This window comes from Ostrea edulis, chromosome 10 (genome assembly GCF_947568905.1).
Source record: "Ostrea edulis chromosome 10, xbOstEdul1.1, whole genome shotgun sequence".
Taxonomy (NCBI): Eukaryota; Metazoa; Mollusca; class Bivalvia; order Ostreida; family Ostreidae; genus Ostrea; species Ostrea edulis.
Window position 1 is genome coordinate 4,543,132 of NC_079173.1, and position 21,982 is coordinate 4,565,113.

Genomic DNA, 21,982 nt, shown 5'->3' on the forward strand with positions numbered 1-21,982 from the left:
GGTCAGAACAAGATAGTTCTTTTTCTCGCGTATAAGTATTTGAATAGATTCTGCTTCATATGAATATAGAAACAGGTCAGCTAACAAAGGAGCACAATTCGTGCTTATGGGAATTCTAACAGACTCTTAGAAGACCTGATCACAAAAGACCACAAAAATATTGTCTATGAGGAACTCTAGCATATGTTGTATTCAACTCCAGAGTAGTTGTGCGTGGAATCCGAGTGGTGTTTAACAAAGTAAGGTTTTGAATGACTGATCACCAGATATGAATATTTCCTTTCTTCCATGTTTGTTGAACTGTCTATGATTTTAAAAAGTCTAGTCTTTAATTTATCGTGAACAATGGTCGCGTATTGTGTTGAAAAGACATGTTTTGATATTATTGATTTGGGAAAAGTTTTGCGATTTTAAGTTTACTAAAAGTTCTTTAGAATTATTTTAGAATCCATATTTCATTAATACCACTTTTGGTGTATGTAGTTGCACAGTAAGTTTGAAGTTTCTCCTTCACAGCTGTTAATATTTTCGTGAGAAACAAAACACAGGGGCTTGGTAGATCATTTACTGGATCCAGCAATGTTGCTTTGTTTGTAAGGGTTTCAATGTAGTTTAGGAATACAGTATATGTAAGGTAACTCATATTCATTCGACCCATTGACTGGGATATTAAATGTGTCTAAAACTGAAGCATGACTTTGAAGAATTTACTGTTTTGAAAGGGCAGTTGGAGTATAAGTACGATTACCAAAAGTGGAATTCATGCCACGTTCGTTGAAAATACAGTTGTAATAATGGGTCTTACAAAGACAATGTTGTTCAAAGCTTTGTGAGCTGGAACCAAAACATATTCCTCATGTAACCTATCTAATTCTTTAATCACGTCTGGTTTACTAAACACAGAAGGATAGATAGTACGCAATTTGTTTTAAGATGTCTAATGCGGGATTTTAATATTCCTCTTATGCTCTTGACCCATTCTGACAATGTATCAAGTTCTTGTTTTTCATATTTAACCAATGTCACAGGATGTGTGGCAAGCTAGAATCCCCTACTGCTTAATGGCTGAAAGTGTCCTGCCAAGGCCTAAATGTGTAGCCCTTCACCGGTCTTGGTGACGTCTTCATGAAACGTGAAGAAAATGAACAGTGATCAAACTCATAACTTCTATAAGCAATACAAAATAGATGATTCGGTAAACACGGGCCCCTGGAAACACCAGAGGTTGGAACAGGTGCCTAGGAGAAGTAAACATCGCCTGTCGACCGGTCACACCCTCCATGAGCCCTATATTTTGATCAATCTCCTTAGGGTAAACTTTGTGGGTGATTGGACTATTGTTGACCTATAAAACCGTGAGCCCTTTATCGTGATCAGGTAATCGGAGTTATCTGTAGTCGGAATCAGTGTGTCAAGAACGTGCCTAACCATCGACATGAAACACGTGAGATAGCATTTCACCCAATCATAGGTTGTATTGACAAACTTCATCGTTATAATGACCGTAGAATTTGTGAAATGCTGACTTTAATCGAAACTGTTAAAACTTGTTGTACCGTCAACTTGTTTGTCAGTGTTCGTACAAATGAAAAATTCTCCGCAGGTCAGTCAAGGTGACGAATTAACTTCATACGATAATGAAATCATAATGAGCAGATATGTCATTACATTTGCTCCGCCTTGATCAATCCATATTTGAATACGCATACAGAAACTCTATTTTTAGGATCATATAAAAATATATCAGAATACTGCCTTCATTCTACGCTTTAAAAAAGTGAAATTTCCCTGATTTGACAACACATGCCAAGGCATTATGATGAGAAATACCCCGGTGAAGTTTGTCGTATGGTTGGAATCAGCGTCTAAAAAGCGCAAAGACGACGTGATCATTTAAGCCAGCTGTACAACTTTGAAATCGGAAAAATCAAGGTAAATTCTTGTAATTGAAACAATTATGTATGAATACCTGAAAATAAAGTTGTCAACAATGAAAGTAGACAACATTTACTCTGTTATATACATTGACAGACTATTTTAGAAGTAGTGTATACACAATTTATGCGTAACTTTACGGTCTTTGTTTACATAGGCTTAATGCACACCGACGTGTTTTATATGAGTACAGGGGGTATCTAAGCAGTAAAATCAACATTCACCTAAGTATGGATACTACTTACCGTTCAATTTTTCTTTTACTTGTTTTTGGCGAAAATTTCTCTGAAATAAGTGGATTCCCTGTCTAATCTCATCCTTCTTTCGATTTATGCAATCGTTTCACGTTGTTTTATTTTGTAAGCTCTCTGTAAGCTTCTACAGGTGTGATTTAATTTATTTATTGATTCACCAAGCATGCTGGCATACAATCATATTACACAATATGATATGTATATAATGATGATAAACTAAATCCTACAGTTCATATGAATATTTGTAAAAAACGTATATATATATATATATATATATATATATATATATATATATATATATATATATATATATTTATTTATTTATATATGACAGGCACACTTATACGGTACCAATTTTGATGCACCAGATGCGCAATTCGACAAATAATGTCTCTTCAGTGATGCTCAACCGAAATTTTTGAAATCCGAAATAACAACAAACTTGTAAGAGCTCTTTTAGGGGAAAACAGAGTGCCAAAAAATGGAGCCAAATTTTTCCAAGGATAAAAGATATGCATGAGGAAGATAATCCTTAATTTCGAAATGAATTTCTTTATTTTATCACAGCAATTAAATATATATCCGTATTTTCAAGCTAGTAACGAAGTACTTAGCTATTGGGCTGTAGAGACATGTGATGTCAAACTGTATATATGCAATTTAGTATTGCATGCATAACATTAGTAGCCTATAATTTATTACAAAATTTGTGCTGATTTTTTAATACCGATAGAAGGCCAATCTCCAAATCTTACAAAAAGCTTGAAATGATTACACAACATGAATCGAAAGAGGAATGAGATTGACAGGGAATTGACACATTTACATTCATCGCCGCAATTGTTTTAACGAGGGAGGGTGGTAGTATCCGTACTATAGGTGCCAGTGGTAAATCTTGTAGAAATGCACTTGTGACTACATTGGTTTTGATGTTCTAGAGTTATGTAAATAATACAGCCACATTTAATGTTATCAAGTGATATACTTGAAAAAGTAAACTTTGGATATATTATCTACATATTATTGACCACATATTGAATAAATGGAAGAAAAATAAAAGACTCTGAATACATGCTGATTGCCCACATTTTTAAAATGTGTACTCGAGACTCTTCTTTAATACCTGGAATGTTTGCAACATAAGTATTCATAATATGATATAATGCTATTTACAGATGTGCATAATACCAAGAATGTGAACTTTTCAAAGCGCATATTTCCCAGGTTTCAACATCTTTAGAGCATAAATATAGGTATTATTTACACTTAGTCAACATTAATTTCTTTAAAATGATAAATTGATAGAAAATACATAAGAAGTATGTTTCCATATTGCTGTATGGTATGAAGTTTGAATGTTTTAGGTTATAACCCACATGTAAACTTGAACACTTAGACCTACAGTATTGTGTTTCAAATATTTTTGACAGGGAATTTTTCCCCCATATAGTACCCACAGATGACAGCCATATTAACTCCAATGGATAATATTTGGCTACATCAGCTGCTTACTACACTGTACATAGTGGTCAAACCATGATATCCATTAATTGCATTCAGTGATGTGAATTAACTCAGTCAACTACATTTGTGCTTATGACCTTTAGTAAATTGTCAGGTTTTAATATGAAGAAAATGATTGTTGAAAAGGCATGCACTGTTGTGTTCTCTGAATGTTTTCAATTAAACACAAAACAAAATGAGAAATAGTTTTATTGAAAGTTAATTGAAATTCGCCTTGGATTACTTTAAATTGACCGAGTACTTCAAATTTCAATCTTTCTACATTTTCATGGTCAAGTCATAAAAAGTATTTCTGAGGGAGGGGGGTATTGAGATTGATGAGAATCATTTGGTGAACTAGATATTTAACACACTGTAGCCACTTATAATTATTTTCAATGATGAATTAAGATTATTTCTTAAAAATGGAAAAATATACCCCTTCCCCAAGTGGTGGAGGAGCATGTGTCACTTCCAGTTTTCATATAGCTTGTATGATGGCTGTATTCTAAATACGTATTTTGTGGAAAGCTATTTTGATTTTCAAGTTGTCAACTAAACTATTTCTAAAAGAAACCCAACTCGAGTAGTTAAGTATTCCTACGGATTCTTAATGTTACGTACACAGTAATATAATTCAAATATCATTGTAGAACAAAATACGTATACCCCCTTCTGTGTGTTTGATTGCAAGAACGGATGCAGCATGGGTACAGACTCCTACCCAAACCCACTCAATTTGAAAAGTAATAACTCCATGACATTTTCATCGTTTTAACTCTCAAATCAAGTTATCCCCTTCCCTAAACTGTGTTTCATTACAAGAGCAGCATTGGTCCAGATAGACACCCATCCCTCAACAGTGCTTCATGAAAACAATCTATAGACAAAGGTATACATATTGCATCATATTTGTACATGTTCTAGATATGTTTAGTATATTCTGCATGTTTGTAACCTCCCCCCCAAAAAAAAAAATAAAAGCAGGGATTGAGACTCGAGACTATATTTCTGGATAAGCGCATAATTTGTACCGCGAATCGTCAGCTACAAATTACGCACTTATATAGTGATTATTTAGTTTAGTCCGGTCTGTTATTAAGCTCAGAAAAATAAGACCATGCTGTAGAAATGACTATCACGTATGATGTGTTCGGGGTAATGCGGAAAAATCAACACCGCAACGACCTCTGTGAAATCAAATGCATACTTCTTTGCTTCAGGTTAACATATAGTGATATACACTTTGTTACAGTCTTCATACTAAAGCGAAGGAATGTTTTTTAAATGCATGTAATACTTGAATTATACACTTGTTTAATACAGGTGCTATGGATGTTTTCAAAAATACATACACTGATGTACACGTTGTTTTAAACACTTTAAAATTGAAAAACTGATTTCGTTTTAGGCCTAGATTGAGGGTAAATGGGGTCTAGTGCATGTATATACATTCATGAAATCTGCTTAAAACCATCCCTTTCTCCTATCGTTCTCGGGGTCCCTGACGACGATAGGAAAAAAAGGGGACGGGTACATGTAATCAGACTCATTCATAAGGTTTGAGATTGGTATTTAAACAATCTGTTTAAATTAGATCTTTGATCCGCTCGTTTATTGTTATGTCGCTACAAATGTACAATGCATTACGTATTTTGATATATCAAACAAACTAGGGTTTAAAATGTTTCTGAAATTAGCTGTCAAATATAGAGTTAAAAGATTAAAACTGAACCAAAGGTTTCTTGATTAAATATGTTGGTCATTCTGTGGATCTATACATTTACATAATAGATAGTAATTTTCCCGCTGTGTTACTTCTCGTTCCAGTATCTAATTTTGGATCAATTATTGTACAGCAGTACTGTGTTTGAATATTAATTAGATAGCGTGTTTACATGCATATTGAAGATAAAACTGGACGGCGGTAAGAGGAAATAAATGTATTGTGATAACATGGAATTACTGAAAAGCCTTGATCAAGGCTTTGTCTAGAAATCACTGTCTCAATGTTGAAATATTTTTGGAAAATACACTGACCTCGACAAAAAACACATACAAAGTGCAATGGTAGATCTTCATCTTACGGGTCGTTTTGAACTTATCTGCAAACGGATGATGCAAGGTGAAGATAACGAACAGTGATAAATCTCATAATTCCTACAAGCAATACAAAATAGATAGTTGGGCAAACACGGACCCCTGGACACACCAGAGGTGGGATCAGGTGCCTAGGAGGAGTAAGCATCCCCTGTTGACCGGTCACACCCGCCGTGAGCCCCATATCCTGATCAGGTAAACGGAGTTATCCGCAGTCAAAATCAGTGTGCCAAGAACGGCTTAACAATCGGTATGAAACACGTCAGACAGCATTTGACCGAATGCGAGGTTGTATTGCCGAACTAGATCGTTATAACGACCATAGAATTTGCGAAATGCTGACTTCAATCGAGACTGTTGAAACCCCTGTACCATCAACTTGTTTGTCAGTAGCTTACCTCGATTTAAAAACTGACTATACCCAGAACAAGCTCTTGCATATCGAATCAGTTGAGATATATAAACACCATATGCAGGTGATAATGGAATATTGCTACATAAATGTGGGAAGTTGACGATGGAGAAGTTGAAATCATCCCGTTTGTCATACAGTTGAGTTGTTAGTTTGCCGTTAATGTCTACTTTCAATAAAATATCTAAATATGAAGCAGAAGTGGACGACTCTGTGGTGTCCCTCATTTCGAGCTCACAGTGAAAACTATATTCCGTGAATCATATACATCTCTATTATGACTTTTTTTTACTGGTTTATGTACAGCTGGCTGTGCGCCGGGTCGATCTATGACCACCTATTTGCGTCTTTTATAATCTGGTCAAATTGCGTTACATGACCATTGACATCTTGTGTAATCATGATAAGTGAAAGTACAGGACGCTTACTATGTTGTAGCATTTGAAAAAGGTTTTTAGTTTTGTAATATTTATAAATGAACTACACCGAAAACAATGGGATATAAAGCTTCATTGTTCTGAATAATTCTTACACATGACCTTAGGTTACACGTGTCGAGAGGGACGTCAAAATAGATACAGTCAATCAATCAATCAATCATCAACATGGTTTAAGGATGTTCTCTCTGGTTTGAATTTTTTCAGAAGTATCAAACTTTTTTGATAAACCATTTTAATTGATACATCCTTATCCGAAAGACATTTAAAACATAAAAAAAGAGTATGTTAGTGTGGACTTTAAAGAATTACAGCCCCTCAAAGTTGCCCCTTTGCTGAAACTTATTTTTTTATGAAAATCACCAATTTTCACAAGAAACACACTACAAAACAAATATTAAGGACAGAATAATCTTGGCTTTTTTTATTTTATGAAAATTAAGCATAATTGATTATTTCAATAACTTTTACATAAAATATATCACCAATTCTACAAAAAATGAAGTATTAATTAGCATAATTGTATAAAATATCACACAAATTTGAAGACCTATTTCATCAAAAAATTCAACCTAGGGAGAATATCTGTATCAAACTTTTTCTGAAATTACTAATGTAGATTTGAATCATATTTTTGCTTAATCTAAATGAAAAAAATGTGTGGGGTAGTGTGCATTGGAACAAAGATTTGAACTATTTTGTGTCCCCACCCCTTTCTTACACTGACATACATTCTAAACAATAACAATATACGATTTGTTATAAAATGTGTATTTTTCAATTCATATTTACAAATTCTATATATTTATTTCATTAAATGATAGATAATCAGAAAACATAAATAATATATGCATATATACAAAACTAATTCATTTACAACTACAGAATGTGTAAAACATGCCCCTGCATCAGCATTTTCTAATTTCCATGCACTGTGGCCTTGATCTTTGACCTTCTGACCCCAAAATTGATAGGCATCTTCCTTTCTGTGTATGTATCCTTATATCCAAATTTGGTTTGAATAGAATGCAAAGTACTTGAGTTGTTATCCAGAAACTAGTTTTAACAGTCAACTTCCATGTGGCCATGGGGAAAAAATCTGCACTTCCTGATATGGTTCTTCATATGGTGATAGCACGACTCATCCCTCTCACTGTGGTTACCAAATGGATGTAGCTAAAAAGCAAACATTGGAACTCAATTTCTATCAATACTGTAAATTCTTAACAATAGAACAGAATATACTATTAGGATTACCACCAGACTGCTAATACACCAACTTCAACTAACTCCAATTTTTGTCTAGCCAGGGATTGTGTTTTAATGCCTTGCTCAACAAATTGTTACTCTAAAAGAATTTCTCATGCAAAATGTTATATATGAATCTGTTAGTGCATAAATAACTGTTTATGAAATATACATATATGCTGAAATTCTAATCAGGATTTTTTTTTAAATGTGCATGTTCAATACCCTATAAACACATTTTTACATTATTAAAACTTTTTGACAATTACACTTTGAAGGAATAATTAAAATAAAATTTCGATAAAATAATTTAATTTTCCAGAACTGATTAGAAACAAATTATCAATCTAGTAGCCCAAGAGAAAAATATCTATACATGTATATGTAGTCAACAAAATTATGTTTTTTTTAAACTAATTTGTACACGAATGGTGCGCCATAATTCTGTAGATTGGAGAAACCCCCCTTTTCCCTTTGAACTCCTTTTAATGAATTAAATTCGCTGTATACTTTGACGGTTTTTAAAAACAATGATCTGGATTACACTTTTTAATCAAAATGATGCTTCAATAATGATACATTGAACGTTAGGAACGAAATTCGTTCATGACCGACTAGGCGGGATCGGGAAGATCGCATATCAATTTAGGTACAGATCTACATAGTTTGTAGATTTTATTTTCATAAAAAAAAATTCTTGTATATTGAAAAACTTACGAATTCATTCAATACTATATCAGCAGCCTTTGATTCGGGTACTATATCGCTAACATCCTTCCATTTTCCCCTCTCGTCTGACACTATGTACAGTACTGTAGTGTGTCACCATGTGCGTGGCTGTGCCTGCTTGTCTCTAATTTTCTTTGTCTGCCCCTCAATTGTGAGAATATCGGATGCAAACTGATCTATAACTGCCGTTTTACTTCATGTACGTTTCTGGACTGCTTTAGAATAGACTAAATGCAACATCGTATAGTGTGCGTCTTCGAGCTCGAGTTTGTTTACAATCATAACGTCATCATGAATGTCGTAACATGAGAAAATAAGTAAAAAATGGTCATGTTTTAATCAATTTTTGTAAGTTTATTAACATTACTTACAAATAAAAACAGATATTAATGTTCTTCTTTGTGCATACAAAATAAAACACACGCATCCCCATAGTTACGACTTTAAAAAGTATGGAGACTCACTCGCGGTAAAAGTACCACGAGAGTACACCCTTAAATGGGCATACGCTCCAATGTTCTTCAGTTTCAGCAAAAGGTAATAAAAACCAATAAAGATATGCTCTGTGCAAGGCATCCTCAACCTATTTTTAAAGGACTCAGACACTACGTAGCACATGCATTATACATACAAGGCTTATGAGGTATGTAGTAAACATGTTTTTGAATTAGTTTTTTAAAAGATATATAGCGTAATTTTTGTTGGAGTGTGTGTGTGTGTGTGAAATATCAGCGTTTGATTGCATGCCAGAGTATTGCTTGGTTAAGTGTTAATTGTTTGTGTGAGGAGATAAGGAAATAACTTAATGAGATCTCAAATGAACCGTATTTAGTGACACAAAATACATATAATATCAATTGTATGTAATATAGTTCGAGTTTTTATGCTCAAATTAAGGTCAATTTAACATTACTGTTGGTCCACATTGTAGTAGTATATACATATATACTATCAATGATGTCAGGCGTAATAACTAAACAAACATATATAATTAAATCATAAGAAAAAGGGCAATTGCCATTTGACGGAGTCTGCTAATGGAGACATATGCACTTGAGAGAGAGAGAGAGAGAGAGAGAGAGAGAGAGAGAGAGAGAGAGAGAGAGAGAGAGAGTGAGAGAGAGAGAGAGAGAGAGAGAGAGAGGGGGGGGGTTAGGATGGATTGTGTGTCACTTCACTTACACTGTGATATGATAAATGTAATAATGTTTTCACATTGACACATTCTTTATCATGTGCTTCCTAACATTTCTCTTAAAATGTAGATATTGAGTTCCCATGCAGGAGTTGCATGGAGAAACTTACAGATACTGTAGATTCACAAGAGTATCAAAGGTCCCATTCGGTAATACTGCTATTTCATTGTCGTTCAAGGATCTGAATAATAAAGACATCTTGATTAATCTCAATTCATGAACACTGACTTATTGAAATACATTGCTATGGATAAAATTTGAAAGTCTTCATCCCAACAACATCTAAATTATCATACAAAAGATTTGGAATTTGGGATAGGGGATAATGTCATCAAGATTTATATTCATTACATATCTATGATATGAAACATATAATAACGTTTACATATTGGAACGTTATTCCCTAAAAATTATCTTAAAATGTAGATATTCAGTTTTCATACAGTAAATACGAGTCATTTGAAGATACTTACAGCATCTGTAAATTTACCAAAGTATTAAGCATGCCACTTGGTAACGTTCTTATTTCATTGTTGAACAGGCGTCTAAATAATAAAGACATCTTGATAAATCTGAATACATGAACACTGACTAGTTGTAATACATTACTAGGAATAACATTTGAAAGTCTTAATCTTAACAAAATCTAAATTATCATAAAAAAGACCTGGCATTTTGGGGAGGGTGGTAATCCCATCAAGATTAATACTCATTACATATTTGTATACAATTGTACACGGAAGAAGTTCAATCTGATATTTTCTCAGTCGTGTAATGTTATATGGTTTGATAGGTCGAGTTGAGCTATAGACACCTGTACAGATTCCTAATCATCTAATTAACAATAGATCCTTTGACCCTGTGAGCGAATCAAATGATCTAATTTCAATAAGATTGGATCTGGAATAGATCTCATGTTTGTGTTTTCAAACATTTAGAGGCGCTCGTTTTATGTACTCTTGTTTTTGATCGCTGCCTGCCAAATTGACTGGTGCAGTAGAGATAGGGTTAATAAAGAATACATGTTCATCGTAGTTTATTGTTTTACGTCTCGTTGAGAAAGTTTCACTAATATTTAGACGTCACTAGCTGTAGGTGAAGCAAGCCATATTTAGAGCTATGCCTAAGACGCAGGACCATAGCAGTGATTATTCTTTAGCGTGCTAACACCGCCTACGACACGGTACTACAGGTAACCCCTTTAAGGTTATATCTGAAAGACTCGTGATTCTTACTTTTAAATGTCGAGCATTACCTATTATAACGTTTAAGGTTTGACGCGGCAAATGCATGAGAGGTGGTGAAACCCATGACCTTCTAGTTACGATTCATTATATCTTGTTTAACGTAGTTCTTGATATTTTTTTATTCAGATGGAGATGTCAACAATAACGGTGAAGAGCTACACATTTTGTCCTATCCTCGACGCAAACAGCAAATGACCCATGAGGGTTTTTTAGCGTGTCAACATTATTTTGAAGATGCCCTTTAATACGGATGCCCCATCCTTTTTAAAGGTTATCTTCGAGGACCCATGACATCCGCACCTGATGTCGAGCGTTTGGCGGTGGAACTTTCAATTTTACCTTTTTGAACGACTGAGGTCTGTCGCCGCCGGGATTCGAACCCCAACCTTCCGCATGTGGGGCAAACACCCTACCTCTAGACCACTGTGCAAATCCCGAATTACGGAACGAACGCTCTAACATTGAGCTATCATGGCCGGTTCCAATTTAATTGAGACAGAACGATAATGAAAGATGCCTCTTTATAAACCATGACGTATTATTTTACGAGGTAATATTACTTTTAAAACGTCGAATTAAGGCGACTCAGTAGTTTAGCGTTCGCTTGGTAAGTGGAAGGCCGTGAACTCGAATCCCGCTCGCGCCATGACCACATCAAAGCTAAAATGTTAACGTACGTAGTGATTGCTCCTTCCCTAAATGCTCGGCATTTAGAAGTGGACTTTTAAACGGAGTCCCCGTGTCGTGGCAGGCGTTGTGATGATAAAAGAACCCACACCGGTACTTGACCACAAGCAGGTGACGTTTCAGTATGATTGAAAAATTCTCGAAGGGACTTTAAACAACAAATCCAATTCAGGCACGCCATTCCACATATATAGTTTAGTACGTTTGAGTTGAATACTTTTAATGGAGTTCATTATTTTTAAAGGAATTTTATTCTAAGATGCAACATTCACGTGCGTTATATTATTCTCATTTATTATCATAGACACTAAACTACTTAACCGACATTGGACATTGAATACGTTTTTGCACATTGATTTTGATTACCGATTACTCCATTTATCTGATCAAGATGGACGGCTAAATACAGGTGTGATCGATAAACAAGGGATGCTTACTCCTCCTATACAACTGATCCCACCTCTTGTATGTAAAACTTATACGGTACCAATTTTGATGCACCAGATGCGCATTTCGACAATTAATGTCTCTTCAGTGATGCTCAACCGAAATGTTTGATATCCGGAATGATAATGAAGTTTTAGAGCTATTATAGCAAAAAACAGCGTGCTAAAATAAGTGGAGTCAAATTCGTCTAAGGATAAGAGCTATGCATGAGGGAGATAATCCTTAAAATTGAAATTAATTTCTAAATTCTATAACAGCAATTAAATATGTATCCGTATTTTCAAGCTAGTCACGAAGTACTTAGCTACTGGGCTGTAGAGACCCTCGGGGAATAACAGTCCACCAGCAGACGCCTCGACCCAGGGGTCATAATGTAAAACTTATACGGTACCAATTTTGATGCACCATATGCGCATTTCGACAAATATCATGTCTGTGTTTTGCTGATTCTTAATTTTGTGTATCTCCGAAATTGGTAATGCACTGTTTGCTATCTTCATGTTTATACTAAAGGAATGCCTAAAAAAATTTCAATAAAGTGTTTATTCATCAAAATGGAAACGGCGGCGGTGGTCTATAAGTTCAATGTTCATCCCACATGCTGAAGGTCGGGGTTCGATTTCCGGCCACGACAGACCTAAGTCGTTAAAAACGGTAGTGACGGTTTCATCACCAAACGCTGAGCTGCAGGTGTGAATATCACGGGTCCTCGGAGATGACCTTTCCAAACGGATGTCCCAAGTCACAATAGGTACGCTATGGCAACCTCACTGCTCAATGGTTGAAAGTGTCGATCAGTCCTAAATTTATAGCCCTTGACCGGTCTTGGTGACGTCTTCATATGAATTAAGTTTTTTTCTCAAGTGGGACGTTAAATAAGATATAGTCAATCAATCGTCAACATGATTTAAAATGGTCATACACTCCAATGTGATTAAGTCTCATGAAATTAGGAAATGAAAAGCGATAACTATGTAATATGCATCTCAGACCTGTTTCTAAAGGACTCAGACACTATTTAGCACATTAATAAATTATTAATTATAAATGATTGTTCTAATTGATTATAGTTATAGAAACATGATCAAAACTATATAAAATAGCAATTGTATGTAGAATATGTTTTTATTTTTCATTCAGAAATTAAGGCAGATTTTAACATCACTGTAGATCCACATTGTAGTAGTACACAATGGATAATATCACCTTGAACAACGAATATCTCTATGAAGTCGAACTCACTGAACAGTTTGTGAATACAAATATAGTATCAGTTACACAAGGCATAATAAATAAGCAAATATAATATTGTATCTTAAGAAAAAGGACAATTGACATTTGACGGAGTCTCCTGAGGAAGACATGCACTTTGTGATAGGGAGATGAGAGAAAGAGAGAGGGGGAGATATATAGATAGGGTTAATATGGATTGTGTGTCCCTTACACTGTAATCTGATAAATGTAATAACGCTTTCACATTGCAACGTTCTTCATCACAGATTTCCAAAAATTTCCCTTAAAATGTAGATATCCAGTTCTCATACTGTACATAGGAGTCATATAGAGATACTCACAGTTCACGTAAATTCACCAGAGTACTAAAGATCCCATCTGGTAACGTTGTTATTTTATTGTGGTTCAAGTATCTGGATAATGAAGACATCTTGATTAATCTCAATTCATGAAGACTGACTTGTTGAAATACATTGCTATGAATAAACTTTGCAATTCATCACCCCAATGACATCTTAATTATCATAAAAAAACAACTTACAATTTCTTTTGGAGGCGGGTAATCCAATCAAGATAAATACTTAGTATATATTTGTGTACAGTTGTACATTGAATATGTTGAATCTGATATTTTTTCAGCCGTGATTTGGTTATATGGTTTGATAGAGCGAATTGATCTCCATCTACACGTACAGATTAGAAATCAATCTAATTAAAAATAGATCCTTTGAACGTATGTAGCGATATACGTGAGCGAATTAAAGAATCTAATTATGTTCCCCAAACAAAGTTTGGGAACATATTGTTTTTACTCTGTTTCTTATTATGTCTCCGAACACAAAACGTCGGAGACATTATGTCTCCGAACACAAAGTGTCGGAGACATATTGTTTTTGCTCCGTTTCTTATTAGGGCTTTCCACCTTTCTGTGGAAAGTCCTATTGATATTGTTCTGTTTATTATTAGGTCTTTCCACCTTTCTGTGGAAAGACCTATTGATATTCTTCTGTTAATTAGGTCTTTCCACCTTTCTGTGGAAAGACCTTTTGTTATTGTTCTGTTTATTATTCTTCTTCTTCTTATTATTATTATTATTATTCTTATTATTATTATTATTATTATTTGTCTTCTTTTCTTTCCGCCGCGAGAAGCTCTTGACGCTTTAAGACTTATCGAAAAACAATGTAGACCATCATATTTGACATCTCGAAACATGCTCAGATCTCACCCTGCGTATTTGATCTTTGACCCCTAACGTACTTATAGGACTTTACGCAAAAAACCCTTGTTATCAGATCACCTCAATAACCGTAAATGATAAGAGCATGAAACTTTCACTAAATTCTTTTGTCCATCAAGCTGAAGCGTTGTAGTGTTTACTTTTAAGTTTTCGGTGATCCCTAAAGGAAGTTAATGGCCCCGAAAGTTTACGATTTTTACGGAAAATTCAAAACTCCTAAAATATAAGTCGTAGAAAGACGGAACCAACTGGAATGGAATACTTGACCTTTGACCTTGAAAATCAGGTCAAGGTCAAAGGTCAAGGTCATCTGGAAACTTTAAAAATAAGCACTTTTCATACAGTCTAAAGCATAGAAAGTACAGATAAAGTGTTCTATGCACAAGTAGTCACAAACCAACTTATTCTAATGCATTGCATTACGACTCTGAACTTTGACCTTTCCTTCAATTTACAGCGATTTGCGTAAAAACCATTGTTATCACTACAGTATGGAAACCGTAAATGGTACGAACACGAAATGTTCACTAAACTTATGGCCTGATCAATTGTAAAAGATGACTTCCTGTTTTTGATGGTTTCTCGATCCGTAACGGGAATTAATGCCCTTGAAAGTTTTCGCTTTCGCGTAGAAATTTACAACTCCTAAAATATTTGTCGTAGGAAGACAGGACCAACTGAAGTGACATCCCTGACCTTTGACCTTGAAAATTAGGTCAATGTCAAAGGTCAAGGTCATCTAGAAACTTTGAAAATAAGCAATTTTCATACCGTCTAAAGCATATAAAGTACAGATAAGGTATACTATGCACAAGTAGTCAAGAATCAACTTAAGTCAACGCATATCATTACCATTCTGAACTTTGACCTTTCTTCGATTTACAGCGACTTGCGTAAAAACCATTGTTATCACTACAGTATGGAAACCGTAAATGGTACGAACACGAAATGTTCACTAAATTTATTGCCTGACCAATTGTACAAGATGACTTCCGTTTTTGATGGTTTCTCGATCCGTAACGGGAATTAATGCTCTTGAAAGTTTTTGATTTCGCGTAGAAAATTACAACTCCTAAAGTATTTGTCGTAGGAAGACAGGACCAACTGAAGTGACATCCCTGACCTTTGACCTTGAAAATTAGGTCAAGGTCAAAGGTCAAGGTCATCTAGAAACTTTGAAAATAAGCAATTTTCACACCGTCTAAAGCATATAAAGTACAGATTAGGTATAATATGCACAATAAGTCAAGAACCAACTTAAGTCAATGCATTGCATTACGACTCTGAACTTTGACCTTTCTTCGATTTACAGCGACTTGCGTAAAAACCATTGTTATCACTACAGTATGGAAACCGTAAATGGGACGAACACGAAATGTTCACTAAACTTATTGCCTGATCAATTGTAAAAGATGACTTCCTGTTTTTGATGATTCGTTGATCCCTAACGGGAATTAATGCCCTTAAAAATTTTAAATTTAGCGTAGAAATTTACAACTCCTAAAGTATTTGTTGTAGGAAGATAGGACCAACTGAAGTGATATCCCTGACCTTTGACCTTGAAAATTGGGTCAAGGTCAAAGGTCAAGGTCATCTAGAAACTTTGAAAATAAGCAATTTTTATACCATCTAAAGCATATAAAGTACACATTTTTTTGTATTCAGAGACATTGTTTGAATGTCTGAAAAGGTGGAAAGACCTCTAATTGTTCGCGAACAATTAGGATTACTAGTTATTATTATTATTATTATTATTTTTCCTCCCCGTGATTTTGAGTTTCAAGATTTATCGAAAAGATTTATAGTCCATAAGAATGTACTCCTTAAAAGATTTTGGCAGTTCACCCTGCGTATATGAACTTTGACCCCTCAAGGAGTTATTGCCCCTTTTGCAATAAAAGCTTGTTATCGCTACTCCTCCGAAATCGTACACCGTAAAGATACCAAACCTTCACCAATGTCTTCGACTAGTCAAGGAGACTCTTCAATCTATTCATTGCGAAATGATTCTTAGACCCCTTTTATGAGTTATTGCCCCTGAAAGTTTTTGATTTTTACAAATAATTGAAAAAAATTAAAACCATTTCTCCTAGAGACATGGGACCAACTGCATTAGAATCTTCATCCTTTGACCTTTTGATTTATATCAAGGTCAAAGGTCAAGGTCATTCGAAATATGAGAAATTTAGCTCTGTTTATATCTCTTTTGTCTTTCAACATATACTACATATCATTGCATCTTTATTTTGTCCTTTTAAATCTATTTTAAAGATTTAATTCCTGTACCTTAAGACTGACCCTTTTAAAAGTTATTGCCCCTTAGAGTATTAACCTTGTTATCGCTACTCCTCCGAAACCGTACACCGTAAAGATACCAAACCTTCACCAATGTCTTCGACTAGTCAAGGAGACTCTTCAATCTATTCGTTGCGAAATGATTCTTCGACCCCTTTTATGAGTTATTGCCCCTGAAAGTTTTTAATTTTTACAAATAATTGAAAAAAATTAAAATCATTTATCCTAGAGACATGGGACCAACTGCATTAGAATCTTCATTCTTTGACCTTTTAATTTATGTCAAGGTCAAAGGTCAAGGTCATTCAAAATATGAGAAATTTAGCTCGTTTTATATCTCTTTTGTCTTTCAACATATACTACATATCATTGCATCTTTATTATGTCGTTTTAAATCTATTTTAAAGATTTAATTCCTGTACCCTAAGATTGACCCCTTTAAAAGTTATTGCCCCTTACAGTATTAACCTTGTTATCGCTACTCCTCTGAAACCATAGACCGTAGAGACACCAAACCTTCACCAATGTCTTCAACTATTCAAAGAGACTCTTCAATCTATCCATTGCGAAAATATTCTTCGACCCCTTTTATGAGTTATTGCCCCTGAAAGTTTTTGATTTTTACAAATAATTAAAAAAAAATAAAACCATTTATCCTAGAGACATGGGACCAACTGCATTAGAATCTCCATTCTTTGACCTTTTAATTTATGTCAAGGTCAAAGGTCAAGGTCATTCAAAATATGAGAAATTTAGCTCTTTTTAGATCTCTTTTGTCTTTCAACATATACTACATATAATTGAATCTTTAGTATGTCCTTTTAAATCCATTTTAAAGATTTGATACCTGTACCCTAAGACTGACCCCTTTAAAAGTTATTGCCCCTTACATTATTAACCTTGTTATCGCTACCCCTTTGAAACCATAGACCATAGAGACACCAAACCTTCACCAATGTCTTCGGTTTCTCAAAGCACAACTTCAACATATTCAGTGTGAAAGGATCCGCTGACCCCTTATATGAGTTATTGCCCTTTTATGTGTTTGTGATAATCGTTAACTTTTAAACGGATAATCATAGAAACATGAAACCAACTGCAATGTGATCATTGACCTCTGACCCTGAATATTAGGTAAAGGTCAAAGTTACTTCAAATATTGAGAATTTAGCTCTTTTTATATCTCTTTTGTCTTTCAACATATACTACATATAATTGAATCTTTAGTATGTCCTTTTAAATCCATTTTAAAGATTTGATACCTGTACCCTAAGACTGACCCCTTTAAAAGTTATTGCCCCTTACATTATTAACCTTGTTATCGCTACCCCTTTGAAACCATAGACCATAGAGACACCAAACCTTCACCAATGTCTTCGGTTTCTCAAAGCACAACTTCAACATATTCAGTGTGAAAGGATCCGCTGACCCCTTATATGAGTTATTGCCCTTTTATGTGTTTGTGCAAATCGTTAACTTTTAAACGGATAATCATAGAAACATGAAACCAACTGCAATGTGATAATTGACCTTTGACCCTGAATATTAGGTAAAGGTCAAAGTTACTTCAAATATTGAGAATTTAGCTCTTTTTATATCTCTTTTGTCTTTCAACATACATCATTTTTCATTGCATCATTAGTATGTTCTTTTAAAATCAATTAAAACATCTTTCTTGGCCCTTAAGCCGGGCTCCTTTAAAAATTATTGCCCATCTTACAAATAAAGCTTGTTATCACTAGTCCTTCGAAACCGTTAACCCTGGAGATACCAAACCTTAATCATTAATGTTTTGTACTGATTTAGTAGACTCTTCAATCTATTCAGTGCGAAATGATTCACCAACCCCTTTAAATAGTTATGGCCCCTGAAAGTTTTCCAGGTTTATATTGACTTGAAAGTTTTTTGGCCTCATTTGACCTACTGAAGAATGGATCAAGATTGAAGGTCAAGAAACAAATCCAGAAAAGGTGGAAAGACCTCTAATTGTTCGCGAACAATTAGGATTACTAGTTATTAGGGCTTTCCACCTTTCAGTGGAAAGTCCTATTGTTATTGTTGTGTTTATTATTATTATTTTCCTGCCGTCCAAAAAAATGTTCGTCTTAAGACTTATCGAAAAACTTTAGAGTCCATCCTATAGCACTTCTTGAGAAACGAATACAGTTCACCCTGTGTCATGGAACTTTGACCCCTTACAGAGTTATCGGACCTTTTAGCAGAAATCATTGTTATCGCTACTCCTTTTCAACCGTAAAGGATAAGAGGATGAAACCTTTGCTGAAGCATAGAGGTCAATTAGTAGAAGGGAAGAATTTCAAATGAAGGGATTCGGTGTCCCCTAAAGGGAGTTAATGCCCCCTCATGTTTTGCGATTTGTCCCTTACAAATTGACGACTTCTAAAGTCTTCGTCGTAGAGAGACGGAACCCACTGGAACGGGTTGGGTGACCTTGACCTTGAAAAAGTAGGTCAAGGTCAAAGGTCAAGGTCACCCAGAATGGCCAGAAAATGGCACTTTTTATACGCTCTTTCACGCTTCAGATAGCATCGAAATATCACATGGGTCAGCAAGGAATTTTGGACCGGTCTCGGCATCACGAATGTCAACTCTGAACTTTGACCGCTCTGCGAATGGCGGCGACTTAACGTCGAAAACCCCGTTATCGCTACTCCTACCAGACCGCGAGTCGTGGAGAGACGAGACCTTGACCGACGATTTCACCATAAAAGACCCTCGCACAGAGAAGTTGACCGGGGGAAACCGAGAACCCAGAAGCACGGTTCTCGCCCCCGAAAGTCTCCGACGTCGTCGTTCGAGCCCACAACTTCTTCACGGATGTAGATAGGGATGCGGGACCACTTAAACGAAGCCCCGTGACCTCTCTGACCTTCAAAATGAGGTCAAGGTCAAAGGTCAAGGTCACACTTTCTCCCCCATGGGTTTTTGAGGTTTGACCTTGAAAGTGGGTCAAGGTCAAAGGTCAAGGTCACGCATCCAGGGGCCAGTCTCCACGAGTAAGGCCAACCCACCCATCACGCCTGTCGTCCCCAAGGAAGAAACCCCCACCCTTCAAGTGATCTGTCTGTCATCAGCTGTTTATAATACACTATTTTGACCGGTTTCATGCCCAACAACAGGATTTTTGAGGTTTGACCTTGAAAGTTGGTCAAGGTCAAAGGTCAAGGTCACGCATCCAGGGGCCAGTCTCCACGAGTAAGGCCAACCCACCCATCACGCCTGTCGTCCCCAAGGAAGAAATCCCCCACCCTTCAAGTGATCTGTCTGTGATCAGCTGTTTCAATACACTATTTTGACCGGTCTCATGCCATGCAACAATTACAGGATTCTAGCTAATCTGACCTACACCTACACATCTGACCTACACCCACTTCTTCCATTTCTTGACTGTCTTGTCAATCAAACATGAATTCCATTTACATTCATGAAAAGACATAGGCCAGATTCAATTGTCTGCCTGCATCAACATAAAGACTAAGTTTTTTTTTTTATAATGATGATGCAACTTTACTTGACAGTTGAACTCATTGACATTCCATCCTGACTGTCATTGTAAACAAATAAACACTTACCTGCAGGATCAGATGGGATGCAGTACTCCTATTCTCCGTTCAGATATCCTACATGCACTCAGACACTTTCTAATTCACCGGCCGCCATTTTGGTTGTTTGTTGTCAAAGCCTATCAATCCGTATATGCATGCCTCCTTGGGTGAAATGACTGAAAGACATTGTCTCCGTGAATTAGAACACATAGGATGAGCCATTACAAACTGTATATTCAATTCCACAATCCACAACACACACGGTCAAATCCAGTGCATCTTCACAACATCTGACAACATGAGGCGTGTATAGACTCCCAGCATGCACCAGCAGTTACTACAATCTAGGAAAATGGCACATCCGGTTTCTTTGCACCTCCAAATATCCTATCTAACAGGTCTAAAGTCACCCCAAACACCTGCACAAGTCCCATTACACTTTTACCTGATATGTGCATATGTGCTGGCTACCCAACACCCACACCCCTTTTCTCCCTCAAATTTGACGGGTACTTAATGCGAAACCAAGCATTGAACACACCTCAACACTCAAATTTAGGCGGCAAATTTGAATTTCTTTTCTAGCCAAATCCATTTTTTTTTTTTTTTTGGTGAGGGTGGGGTGGGGTAGGGGGGGGGGTCTTTTAGCATTTCAACACTACTGAAAAACCGCTAGAAGGTGGGAAGCCCTCTAATTGTTCGCGAACAATTAGGATCACTAGTTATTATTAGGGCTTTCCACCTTTCAGTGGAAAGTCCTATTGTTATTGTTCTGTTTATTATTAGGGCTTTCCACCTTTCAGTGGAAAGTCCTATTGTTATTGTTCTGTTTATTATTATTTTCCTGCCGTCAAAAAAAATTTTCATCTTAAGACTTATCGAAAAACTTTAGAGTCCATCCTAGAGCACTTCTTGAGAAACGAATACATTTCACCCTGCGTCATGGAACTTTGACCCCTTACAGAGTTATCGGACCTGTTAGCAGAAATCATTGTTATCGCTACTCCTTTTTAACCGTAAAGGATAGGAGGATGAAACCTTTGCTGAAGCATAGAGGTCAATTAGTAGAAGCGAAGAATTTCAAATGAAGGGATTCGGTGTCCCCTAAAGGGAGTTAATGCCCCCTCATGTTTTGCGATTTGTCCCCTACAAATTGACGACTCCTAAAGTCTTCGTCGTAGAGAGACGGAACCCACTGGGACGGGTTGGGTGACCTTGACCTTGAAAAAGTAGGTCAAGGTCAAAGGTCAAGGTCATCCAGAATGGCCAGAAAATGGCACTTTTTATACGCTCTTTCCCGCTTCAGATAGCATCGAAATATCACATGGGTCAGCATGGAATTCTGGACCGGTCTCGGAATCCTGAATTACAACTCTGAACTTTGACCGCTCTGCGAAAGGCGGCGACTTAACGTCGAAAACCCCGTTATCGCTACTCCCACTAGACCGCAAGT

At 35.9% G+C, this 21,982-nt stretch overlaps 1 protein-coding gene across 1 annotated transcript in view; it reads right to left on the reverse strand.

Moving 5' to 3' along the window:
- The window catches only part of LOC125666554 (leucine-rich repeat-containing protein 15-like), a 72,430-nt gene extending 51,281 nt beyond the window's left edge, over positions 1–21,149 (reverse strand). Inside the window, exons 1-4 of the mRNA XM_056151727.1 lie at positions 20,557–21,149; positions 13,770–13,841; positions 10,288–10,359; positions 9,924–9,995 (exon numbers count right to left, since the gene is read on the reverse strand). Of these exons, the coding sequence (XP_056007702.1) occupies positions 9,924–9,995; positions 10,288–10,319 (104 nt within the window). The 5' untranslated portion in view covers positions 10,320–10,359; positions 13,770–13,841; positions 20,557–21,149. The remainder of the gene's footprint in view (positions 1–9,923; positions 9,996–10,287; positions 10,360–13,769; positions 13,842–20,556) is intronic.
- Between the last annotated feature and the right edge of the window lie 833 nt (positions 21,150–21,982).